The sequence below is a fragment of the Sceloporus undulatus genome, chromosome 1, assembly GCF_019175285.1.
Source record: "Sceloporus undulatus isolate JIND9_A2432 ecotype Alabama chromosome 1, SceUnd_v1.1, whole genome shotgun sequence".
Lineage (NCBI taxonomy): Eukaryota > Metazoa > Chordata > Lepidosauria > Squamata > Phrynosomatidae > Sceloporus > Sceloporus undulatus.
In genome coordinates, this window is record NC_056522.1 from 26,218,758 (window position 1) to 26,232,009 (window position 13,252).

Below are 13,252 nucleotides of genomic sequence, written 5' to 3' on the forward strand. Positions count from 1 at the left end.
CTCCCTCCTCTTTTTCAAAACACAGGTTAAAACATTCTTTTTAAGTGTGTGTGTTAGGTGGATGGCAAATGACGGTGTTATTCACATCAAAGAAATAAAGTAGTTTGACAATACTTTAACTGCTATGACTCAATGCTATGGAATTCTGGAATCTGTAGTTTTGTGGGTGCAGATGCAGCCTAAATTGCCTGGCTGAGCAGAAACAGTTCACTGAAGAACAGAGCTGGGCAACAGTGTTTAAAGGCAATTCACTAAGGTGCAGACTCTTTAACTGAAGGTACTGAACATAGCAAGCACTAGTTACACCATTTGCCACCATTAGGGCAGTTTACAAGTCACCCTGGAACTCTGCATCCTATTTCAGTAGCTACCAAATTGGCTGCTGAAAGCCTTAATCGTGGTACTCTCTGGTTAATATAATCTGCCAGGTACATTAGTAGTATCATTTAGCCTTCAGTTAATCAGAAAGAGAATACATTAGATAGTTTAAATTATTAAGGATATTAAAAATGCATTACCAAAAAGTTTATCATGAGCCACTTTGGCAAAAGCAGAAGATGATATTTTAGAAGCCTAAAAATAAATATGTCTTGGGTATCAGCAACACACTCCAAGCATGCTTTAAAGATTTATATCCTGTTAAATAGAGGGAAATAGGGCAACCACAGAAGAGTCCAGCTCACACCAATCAGCATCAGGATATTGCTCACAGAACCTGATATTGAACGGTATTCTGTATTCATATATCTTTGACTGAATTTAGGTTTTTTTCCTCTTTAAAATATTTTTACAAAGATAAATAGCAGCTCATGCACAGGTAAGCATGATTCTCACTCTGCATACCTAAAACTGAGTTTAGGCAGCCTATCCCTTCCTGGCCAAAAATCTACTCTCTAGTAGAACCATTATAACAATTAACAAGACTTGCAAGTGTTGAACATACTAAATTTCCAAATTTACTTAAATGGAGAATTGTCCTTAAAAAGCTTCCCCCAACCCAAACCCTTTAAGAAATTCCTTCAAACAATTTCTAGTTCAGGGATTATAAAATGAAAGTTGTATTAAGGGTCACTGGATGGGATAAGAGAGAGGTGAAAAAAGTTACTCCCAGTATCCCCAGCCAGAATGCCTACTGGAGGATTTTGACTTTTGTAGTCTAAAATAATTTTTATATATATTTGATTTAACGACATTGCTCTTATGTTCATTTGTATGCCACACTGAGTTGTTGTTGTTACTTCTTTTTGAAACTCTGAAAAAATCTGTGTGTGCTTGCAGTAATATTTAACAAGAGCAGGAAAAATGTGCCACCAAGGCTGTTTTTGAGGCCTCTGGGTCCCCTAATAGCCCCTTCTTTTAAAAAACAAAAATCCTCAAGTCAATGCATGATTTGCTTTTTGGTTTGAAAAAAACTTTCTCCTAGACCTAAAATAGTCCCTGAATGTGGCAATATAGCAATACTGTGATGAAAGGGAGAGAAAGGGGTGGGGGGGGGTTGTTGTGAGGGGTGAGGCTTCTAAGGTCCCGGGGGGGGGCAACACATACTCTGAATCCACAAAAGTTGCCCATCCATACCCTAAAACCTTCCCCAGTTGTTTTAATCTTCTGTAAAGATGCTTGAGAAAAGGGATTACCATAGATTCTACACTGTGGTCAATAGTGCATAACTTTACACATCCATAACTAAGTAGAAAGACCTGAGCAGGGCTTCTAATGACAGGGTGACTTAGAGGTCTCTCATTCATAGGGTCTCCATAATATCATCCCTTCTGCTGTGCTGGATGGTCATGTTCAGGGAATTCCTCATTAAAAAAATGTATTTGTTCATGTGGAGAGAGACTAGTAGAGCCCCATCTCATATATTGTTCTTTTGTAATTTTTACAAAGATGAGAGCAAGTTTAATTGCACCCCTCTTAAGTAAATTCCCTAGAAGATCCTCTCAATGGTAATTGGTTTATTTATTAGAAGAAACAAAAAATGTGTAAGTAACTGTTGCAAAGTTCCTTTTCTCTGCTCCTAAGACTCATAAAATTATTTTAAAAAATTAAACCCAGTTAAAAAGAGAAGCTACTTGTTAATGAATTGCAAAGATGCATAACAGGGCACTAACCAGAGAGCTGCAATAAGCAACAGGTACCAATACGGCCTAGGGCATAATGTATATCTATCATTCCTATATATTCTGTTGTGAAACAGGCACCATTACATAATAACATCACAGCATCTCCTTGTGAAAATGATCATTCCACATCCACTTAGTTTTTTTTTCCTGCACAAATAAGGCCACATAGCTATGCAAGATAATTCCAGGTTGTAATTATAGACCTTGAAAGCTGGCAAAAAACCCAACCTGGATTGTATATTTATGGGCCTTTACAAGTACTGAAGTACAGTGCGCCTGGGTCATACATGGGCATGCTATACACAGTTTTCAGCTATTGCCGGAAAAGGCAATGGCAGGTGCGCCCGTGGAACACACGCCACACTGCAATGGGGCTTTAGCATTCGCAAAATTTCCCTTACACAGGGTGTGTGTGTCCAGAACAGATCCCCCATGTAAGGGAAGGGTGCGCTTTACTCTCTAGCTTCTGATGCACACACGTCAATATAAATAAAAACAAGCAAGGTCTTAATAAGAGGCCATTTCATAAAGCAAGTGTTAGCACACCCTGCATATCCCGTGTTATTTTGGGGTACAAATATTTTTTTTTATATTTTGTTATAATAGCAGTTACATAGAGGCCAACAGTCTAATCCTGGAAAGGTCATTACAACCTTTAAGTGAACTTCCCATGAGTGGTGACATGAGACCTGAGGGCATGTGGAAAGGGCCTATGTAATTTAATGGGTGTAAGTATTGCTTCTTCCCAACCCCCTGCCATGTGCGTTTCGTCTTGAAGGTCAAAGTCAAAGAAGTCTGTCAGCCTAATGCAGTAAGTCAATCTCCCTGCTAGCCTCCACTGTATTTCCCCATACCTTGTCCTGTCTCAAACTCCCTGGGGTTGTCCTGATTTTATCCCTGCATGATTAAATCAATGTCACTGCCATCAACCAAACATGCTCCTTTTGTAACTCTGAAGTTAAAACCATCAGCCAGCAGGGAATCCCATTGTTCTGGGATTCCCGGAAAATCCATTCAAACTTCCTCAAGACATAGTTTGCCCAATAAATATGACCACTTGGGCACTCCCACTTTGGTCCAGTTTGGAATCAGGCAGAAACTCTGATGTTTATCACACTATACTCTTAAAGTGCTACTATTCCACTTTGACTCCTCTAGCTGCCTCCTGTTGCATTCTGGGATTGGCAGTTTTAACGAGGAGTATTTAGAATTCTCAGGCAGACTTCTCCTTTTTAAAAACAAACCAATTTGGAACTTGCCTCTGGAGTTATTCCCAGCTAGAGTTACCCTGGCCCTCTCACTGCTTCATATTGAGCTAAATTCATTTCCTCATTTAATTCAATTTGTGGGTGACTCCTGGGACCCTAGGTTGTTTTTTTTTTTTAAATTAAATTTTTATTAGACTTACAAAACACAGACAAACATAACACAAACCTTGCTAATCACAAATACAATCTTGCATTGTTAAAAATTAAAATGGAATTTAAACCTGAAATTTACCTACTGAATATAATTGATCGCAAATTAGAGAAAAAACCATGGTAGAATAATTTTTCATTTGATCACTGCAGCAAGGATTGTATTGGCACGAAAATGGAACGAAGAAAACATCCCAGATATAAAAGAATGGACAGAAAAAATTTACGAACTGGCCGAAATGGACAAATTGACTAGACTATTAAATGACGAAAATATGGAGGACTTCTTTAGAGAATGGGAAAGCATGATAACTTTTCTGCATCAAGAAGAAAAGGAACTTTGTGTAGAAGGCTTCATAGATTAAAATACTTTTAAGTAATAGTAACTAACATGATAGAATAAAAAATGTTGATTAAGTTAACAAGTTAACAGAATGGCCATGAAGAAATATTAGGAAACTAGAGCCTTTCTTAGAAGCTTTTAGTAAGATGTAGCATACAGACAGTAGTAAACAAATAAATAGATAATAAGGATCACAAATGAAACGTTAAAGATTATTCCCATGTGCAAGATAGGAAGATATGTGTTTTATGTTGGATGAATAGATAGGGGTAGGAGTTGATTGTATGTTTAGTCAGTGTAGTGTGTCTTTGAAAGTTAGAATGATCTGAAATGTGAAGAAGAAAGAATGTATTAGTATGTGGAAGAGGGCAAGTGTAAGTGAAGAAAGTTTGTGTAGTAAAGAGGAAGAGTGAATAGATGAAAGGAACAGAGGAGAGAAGGATAAGAGAGAAAAGGGAAAGAATGGGAATGAGAGAAGTTGGTTTATGAAGATAATAGATTTTAATACTTAGAAGGTAAAGTACTTCATATATGGGACCCTAGGTTTTTGGAGCAGAAGTGAAGTAAAGAAAATCAGAAAAATATATACAGTAGCTAAAAACAAAATGAAGACAGAAGGTTAAAAACACACATCCCCAAAGAAAAGTTTCATAGGCTGCACCTGTAAGGTGGCTGTACCCCATATAACCTTTTCTTTCTGCTGTTCTACAGTCACTGGCCCTCATACCTACCTGCCGGACAAGAGCAAGTTGCAGTGAGACATAAAGGATAATTTGGTGGTCTTCAGGTGCCAAATCATGTGCTCTGCAAAACACAAATGTTGTTACACATTATGCTTTGCCACAAAGCTGACCATACAAGGAAATTACCCTAATAGTAGTGAAAGTCAGATATTATGGACAACCACAGTATACCAGACTTAGCAAGCATAAGAGACTATTCCTATGATTCGTGAATGCAAGCACTGAGGAAGACATGGGGCCTTTTCATGCTATGTAATTATAACCCTCTCATTCCACTTTAACTGCCATGGCCCCATTGTATGGAATCATGGGATCTGCAGTTTAGGTAGAGGTATTTAGAATTCAGAAATGACTGAAGGCACACAACATACATACACATTTAGGATGCAGCCACAGCATTTATAGTAGAATCATAGTGCTACAGCTGTGTAGTATGAAAGGGCCCCTGGATTTAGATGTCTATTCTGCTTTAAAGCTCAATTTGGCTTTGGTCAACTCATTATATTCAGCACAGAAGGGAGCTCTTCTAGATCAGTCCAAAGGTCCATTCTGTCCACCACCCTTTTTCATATAAGGACCATCCTGATGGTTCAGGAAAGTTAACAAAGATATAATAAAAGTCTATACAGTATCATAACTGCTATCCCTTTCTGAAATCGGTCTTCTGTTCTATATTATGTTTTTAATATGGGGTTTCCATTTAGTTATTATGAGAAACAAGATTTAGAAAAGTTGACTACAACTCATAGAATCTCCTGACAGCATAGCCATTGGCTGGGGGATTCTGGGAGTTGTAATCTAAAACTCTGAGAGCTGAGAGCTCAGCAACATTTGCATCAATAATTAAGAAAGGCCAAAATGTGTAAAGTATCATAGTTGCCAAACAGGAGGAAGGGCAAGATGAAGAAATAAAAATAACTATGTTAGGAAATTTACTCAGCTTTCCCCAGGTTGATGCTGATGATGAAGTCACTGGGGGCGTTCCCACTTGGCAGATAAAATGGATTATATTGGAGCGATTCTGATTCGGATTATGTTCTGGGAATAATTTGAATTTTTTCCATCGTTTCCATTACCAAAAGGGGCAAATTACCTCAATTCATTTAGACCCTGTTTTCGTTCCCATTTATTTTAAATCGCTTTATTTTAAAGCGGATTAACTTGCTCCCCGTTCCCATTTGTGTCCACAAGCTGTCAATCAAGTGCATAGGCTTCAGACGTCACATTTTGGGGGGGGCAGCCAATGAAATCGGCTGCATCCAAGGCTCTCTGTTGTGTCTCCCCGACTAGAAGGAGGCTTGGCAAATCGGTCATGGGGAGAAGGCAGCGGGCTTCATTATTGGGGAGATAATCTTTGGGACGAGAGAAGATAAGGCTCGATCACCCCCCCCCCTCAGATCCCCGGGCGTCCAGGCTCTCCATTCCCCAAAATCGCTTTGCCTCCCCCATTGCTCCTTGGGCTGTTTGAAGGGCGATCAAGCAGGCATGTCCTGCAAAGCCCATCTGCTGCTCGGGTGCTCAGGCAGAGGTGAAAAAAGAAAAAAATAGTTTAAAATGGCGTTCAATGTCTCTCCTCACACATTGGTCTATGAATGAGGAGCAGAGGGGAGGTTGTAATCCACTGGGGGAAAGTCTATGCAAATTGAAGAAAATGGCACTGGCAAAGCAGAAAGAGAACAAAGAGGGTGACACCCCCAGGCCAGCCCTTTAGGCGCTGCTCCTCCCATCTCCAGGTTCCCGAATCAGACACCCTTTCGTTCCCATTCGGATACAGCGAATCGTGCCCCACTTTCAAAAATAACTCGCGTTATAACCTACTATTTTTTTAAACTGAATTATAGGCTGATAATCCAGTTTAAACATTTTAATTCGATTCTAATTCGAGATGCTGTGGGAATGAATGAGGGGTAATGGAGATTAAATTCGAGCTTCAGTGGGAACGATGCACCCTAAATTTGGATCATGACCTGCTTTATAGGTAAGAGGGAATGACCCCACTGATGATTTTAATAACCAGTAGAACCCAGACCGACTATGTGATGAATGTTGCTGTCCTTGAGCAAGCAGGGATCACCAGCATTGAGGCCATGCTATTGAGGACGCAGCTGCGCTGGGCAGGACACGTTTCTAGGATGAAGGACCATCGCCTCCCAAAAATAGTATTCTATGGTGAACTCGCCACGACTCAGCGTAAGAGGGGTGCCCCAAAGAAGAGATACAAGGACTCCCTGAAACAACATCTCAGGCTTGGCCAAATTGATCACCAACAATGGTCCGCCCTGGCCTCGCATCGGGAGGCATGGAGACGCACTACCCACGATGCTGCAGCCTTTTTCGAAAGCTCACGGCGAACAAGTCTTGAAGAGAAACGACAACGCAGAAAGAACCACAACCCGGAAACATCACCCAAGGAGACTTTCCACTGTGCTTTCTGTTTGTCCCGGATTGGCCTTTTTAGTCACCAACGCGCTTGTACAAAGCGCGGGATGAGTCCTTCCTGAATCTTTGTTCGTGAAGCAAACCCAGAGAGAGAGAACCCATAATCCTTAAAATTTGTTTCACATCAAGTTCCATGTTAAATGGACCAAACTTACAGATTTTCTGAAGTTTGCTGATCAGTCAACATATGTATAGGTGTCAAGTTAAGTCAACATTCACAGATGTGAATTCTTGAACAAAAATACAGAAGTCTACAATGGTTTTTCATGGGAGGAGGGGCGACTTGACTGTAACTGACAGATGGGGTCCAAACTCTTACTACAGTCTATTTTACATTTTGGATCCATTAAGAAACACAGGTCCAGAACAGACAGGCCAAATGAAGTGGCTTCAGTCACTTTGGAGGCATAGTGTTCAAACGATGCACACCTTCAAAGTGGACCAGAGCAAAAAGGAGCTGAGATAATTCGGCTCCTGGTGGCACAGGTTGGGTTCCGTGGCTGCAGCCCACTTTGGGAGCAAGCTATGCAGTCAGCACAGTCCCAACCTGCTTGCAGCCAGAGTGGACTCGGGCTGCTCTTTCATACCCATCCGCTCTGTCCCACAGTATGTTTAGTGACTATGATCAAGCATATTTATTGATATACCACAACAGGCTGACAAATAAACTGGCAAATATTATAAATAGCATTCTGTTGTCTGATTATTTAAAGAAAGGGCCTTGATCAAAGATGAGAGGAGTGGTGCTGAGGACTACTTAAGGGCATAAAGAATTTTCTTATATTCAGATCATTAGTCCATCTGGCCAGCATGGTGTAGTGGTTTAAGTGCTGGATCACTCTGGAGAACAGAGTTCAAATTCTTGGACAATAAACTTTGGACAAGTCATACTCTCTCAGCCTCAGAGGATAGCATGAACAAACCTCCTCTGATCAAATCTTGCCAAGAAAATCCCATGATAGGTTCACATTAAGATCACTGTAAATTGGAAATTACTTGATGGCACACAGCAACAAATAAAATACCTCTAATTCAGTAATGTCTACTTCAGACTGGGGCTGGGGCTGATAGAACACTTCAGATTTGTGAGAAATTCACAAATTGGCTGCCATGACAGGCATAGCCAGAAACAAAACTCACAATTGATCTAGGTATGTTCATAATGGTATTGTGGCAGCCTTTATAGATGTGCACATCCCTAGCCTGAACAAGCTCAGTCAGTCAAAGTTCATCTTTTCCTATAGGATACTGAAGATAGAGAAGCCCTGCCCTTCCATCTTTTCATCTAGGTTACTGGTCTTAATCTCTTCAATTACAGCCCTCAGCCATTGCAAAACCTCTGCCTACATGGTTGTGACATGTTGCAATGGACATTTTTCTCACATGTATCACTTCTATCCAACCAGTTATTTATACTTCTGATTCTTTTATATAGCACTTGGGTGGTGGTGGTAGTTTTTATATCCAGTAACAGAGGTTACCCTAACTACCCTAAAAGGCACCAGATCCTATCTAATCTCAGAAGCTAAGAAGGGTAAGCCCAGCTTAGTACTTGGGTGGGAGGCTGCTAACAGATTTCAGGCCCTGTAGGCTGCATTTCAGAGGAAGGAACTGGCAAAACCACCTCTGAGTATTCCTTGGTTAAGAAAACCTTAGGAAATTCATGGGGTCAGCATAATTCGACATGCAACTTGAGGTTACATACATACACAATATCTTTATCAAATACCAATATTTATAGATGTGTCATCTTAAAGAAACATTAGCAATATTAAATGGCAAGCAATATACCATTGTGTTCTTAGAAGTCTTTTCTATTGTTAGCCAAAGAGATTCTCTATTCATTTTTAATCTACCCTTGGTGTAGTTCTTGGTAATAGTCTACTTGCATATATAATCCTGTTGCACACTGCCAGTTTCAATTAAATTATCAACATCATATGAACATTTTAAAAAAAACTTACAATTTGTCCATGAAGAATATTCTCTCTAGTAAGTGTAGAGTGAAAGCTCCTATGTATAAGAAGTCTTTCCTTATAGGGAGCCAGCTCTCTGGTTTGTTTGTCTTCTGAGAAGTCAGATAATTAATCCTAAAATAAATCATGGATTATTCCTCTTCTTGTTGAGAGAACTTAGAGCCAGAGAGCCAGCTCCTGATGGGTTTGCATGTTAGGACAAACAAAACACAAGGTCCAGGGTTTATTTATCTACTCCCACTACATATGGGAGCAATTGATCAGCATGCAAGAGCACACTAGGTCAACTTTAACAAGCCTGAATTCTCTTGAATTCCAAATGGTTGTGATGTCCAAAAGAGGAAATTCCCTAGCATTGAGCCCTGGTAGTTGAAGCGTAGTGCAGATACAGCCACTGATAGTTCCATACAGGTGAGCAACAATTGCTGTGAGCAGCTCCAAGAAAGCACAGTTGAGAGAGCACTTTCTGAGGTCTCAGAGGAATGAGAATAATATGGGGCATACTGGGCCCAAACTGCTTATGAGTTTATAATTCACTATGAGCACCTTGTGGAAGGCAACAGCAAGCTACCAGAATGTTGGAGGGCATTTATTGATTGATTGTGCATTTGATTGGAACAGGGAATCACAGCCGTTTGCTGCACCATTAGATTCTCAGATGAATGTGACAACTGGACAACCTCTCTTGGAGCCCATTCCCACTATGATTTAAAGCGAATTGCTGATTGCTGTAAATTTGCCTTTCCCCATTGGAAACGGTTTCAGATGTGACAGCGATCGCTTGGAATTGCTTGGAAGTGAGACACATCCAAAAAACCCTGCTCTTTCCAAACACGAGGGGGTTTTTTTTGGCAGTTCTTTTGAAAGCATGTTCAACAAGTGTGAACGATGGATCTGAATCACATCCTGCCAAAGTTACACTCACTGGGAGCTGGCCTCAGTTGCTTTTGGAAAATCACCTCTCCACCATCCTCCACTGCCTCACCCGAGCAGGAGACCGTGCACCCCACTGATCAAATGTTTGCTCACCCAATGACATCCACAGCCACCTTGGCCATGGGGCAGAGTGACTTCATTAACTCTGCCAACTACTTTCTCAATCAGGTGGATGTCGCAGGAAGGGTGGTTGAGAGGGTGGACCGTCCTTCCCTCCCACTGGGGCTCATCTGGTGCCTAGCAGACAGCCCTGGGAATCCCTCTACCGACCTCAGCCTAGGCTGGACACCACTTCCCTCCCTCCTTTCCGGCATGGCTGTTTCTGTCCCTACTTCCGCCTCGGGACACCTCTGGGTTCTGACAGTGTGGGATTTGGGCCCCAGAGAGTGCTGGAGGGATGCCTTCTCTCTCTCCTGGCCTCCCCGCATCTCCCCAGAGTGGAAGCCTGGGCTGGGAGGGCTGGAGGAACTGTGGCTTTCCAGGGCAGAGCCCAGTGGAGGATTACCCTCATAGCCAAGGGACCATTTTTAGCATTCCTTGCCCCACTTCCCAGGCTCTGCCTCCTAAAGCCCTTCTTTGATGGGACTGGAGTTCAACCATATGTGGAGTGGGGGGTTACAAGCCTGGCAAACCTGGTCCCCTACGAGCACAAAGGAACTAGTGGGAACTACATACAGTAGTCTAAGGTCTAAATTTGCTTCCATAGTGGGAAGTAAGCATCAGCCTCGATCGATTCAGTCATCCAGTGTCAACACAATTCGCAAACTAGTTTAAATGGTAAGTGGGAATGGGGTCTTAGACAAAAGGCATGTCAAGATCATTGCACACACACACACAGAAATGTGTTTCCTACCTTGTCGTTGCTATGTGCCTCCAAGTCATTTTTGACTTATGGTGACCCTAAATCATAAGGGTTTCTTGGCAAGTTTCCTGAGAGCATATTTGCCATCACCATTCTCTGAGGCTGAAAGAGTATGACTTGCCCAAGTTCACCCAGTGGGTTTTTATGCTCAAGCGGGGATTCGAACCCTGGTCTTGTAGTCCAACAATCAAACCACTACACCATGCTTGAATGAGCCTAGTACCTTTTATAACCAAAGCATGTGCTCTGCCATTGAGTGATACTTCCATACATACCTGGTCCTGTTTCTGCCCAGACAGCTTCTCTTGCTCATATCCTCACAGGACTGGAGTGTGGTGACTAGTGTTAATTCAACTTTCAAAATATCATGGAAAATTGTCTCACTTTGTCATGAGGATGCTCTTGGCTAGTTTATTCTATCTCCTTTCTGTTTTCCAGTCTGCAGACACCACATTACAAAACTCCCTCCACCATTCATATGGTCATCCACCTACCTTGAGCCTAGGCAACATGTTTCCTCCTGTCTTTATCACTCAGCAACCATAATTAAAACTGAACTTGTCACCTCATCACCATACCCACAAGTTGTGCATTTCTATGGCTATTCATACAGTCTGATTATAAAGGTTTCTCCAGGGCAGCAGTTCACTCCATGCGTCTGAGGAAGCAGACCAAGTCTACACAAGTTTATGCTACGTTTTTTTGCTCGGTTAGTCACAAAAGTGCCACAAGATCCCTTTGCAAAAAAAAACCAACAACCCACAGTTAAAGATATTTTTCAAGTTCCAGTTTCAGACTGGAACAAAGTCTAGAGTCTTCAGACTTCAGTTTTTAAATACAGCAATTATAAGGTAAAATATATCTGCCTGGCTACAAAGTTCAAAATCAGAAGACTACCACTAAGTGTGCCCTATTCTTAGAGCCTGACAGTCTAACATTTCTTGTGAATGTTCCTAAATCTTAGATAGGCTCACACAGATCTAGTGATACCTTTAGATAATGTGCTCCAAGCTATTTAGGGGTTTAAAGGTCAAAAGCAATGCTCTGAATTGGCTCCAAAAATGAATAATCAATCAATGTAACAAATGAAGAACAGATGTAATAGGATCCAATAACCTATCCCCCACAATTGGGCTAGCTGTTACATTCTTACCTGGTGCAGCTTTTGCACAATCTTAAATGGGACCGGGGGGGGGGGGGCTTTAAGAGCATGCTTCAGTAATCTAATCCAAAAATTTACAACATGTATTTTGTGTATTTTGGTTGGCCAATAAAGGTATCCCTACTTTGTGGATTTTTGATGTTGCTATAATTTGCTACAGGCCAACACAGCTACCCCTGAATATGTTTTCTGGACTAGCATGAGTCACCATGGCTAGCTAAATTTTCTGAATTAAAAAGATCAGTTACAAAGCATCAAATGGGTCTGCAAACCGATTCGTTCAGAAAAAGCAGGCCTCAGGTTATGATCTGGAGAGCTGCTGGCAATTCAGGTAGACTAAGCATATGGACAAATAGCTGATCTGATATAAGGCAGTATTGGTATTACAAATCATGGACAATCGTGCCTCTTTCACATCACCTTCAACTATGTCAAGCTCTATGTGTCAGTCTCCAGCCAAGGTACTGCTTCAGTGTTACTAGGCTGTTCTGATTCTGGGAGACATCCGTATGTTCAAGATACAGTACAAGGACCTTCTAGTCAAACTCTCACAACACCCCCTGATGGCTAACAGTGGGCATCTATGACACTCAATTAGCAATCCATCAGCTTCCCAGCTAGTGTTAAGATATCAAGGAAACAAGCCATGGCCAGCAGGGAAAGGTCAAAAGGCTAAAAATAAATACAGTTTAAGAGTAATACGGGACAGCAATTACATCTAAATAGCACAGTAACGAAGATATTACATCTGAGTCTAGGAATGTGTGTCACTTAAAGCCAAATCCCCCCTAAAGAAGGAACTATGCCAAAACGACACCTTCATATACTCCAGGTTGTTGCATGAAAAGGAGATGAACTTATTTAAACATAGTTCAGCTTTGTATTTTATTATTCCTTAGTTTATTATAAGACAACAATTGACAACTATTAATTTAAATTAATATATATGTCATCTTATTTTAGTCAAATATATCTAATCCCATTGTATTTTATGCATTGTGTTTTCTCGTATTTTACCACTTTTACTGTTAATTGTTTTGATATAGTCAATTGACTAAACTTTAACTAACTAACTACTCCAGACTGGCACACAGGGAAGCTCCAACAACAAAAAGCAGAAACCTTTTTTTTCCTTACCATATATTTATTTCTCATAAGCACCAAAACCTGGTTTGGGAAATCATCAGAAACTTAACACTTAATATAAAGCACAGGAAGAATTTGGGGTTGATATGAAGAAACAAACCAAC

General features: G+C 41.0%; 1 protein-coding gene across 6 annotated transcripts in view; it reads right to left on the bottom strand.

Moving 5' to 3' along the window:
* Nucleotides 1–13,252, bottom strand: part of TTC7A (tetratricopeptide repeat domain 7A) — a 290,642-nt gene that overhangs the window by 143,087 nt on the left and 134,303 nt on the right. For all 6 annotated transcript variants that reach the window (XM_042476228.1, XM_042476218.1, XM_042476210.1 and 3 more), the window contains exon 14: nucleotides 4,616–4,688. In XM_042476228.1, coding sequence (XP_042332162.1) covers nucleotides 4,616–4,688 — 73 coding nt within the window. The remainder of the gene's footprint in view (nucleotides 1–4,615; nucleotides 4,689–13,252) is intronic.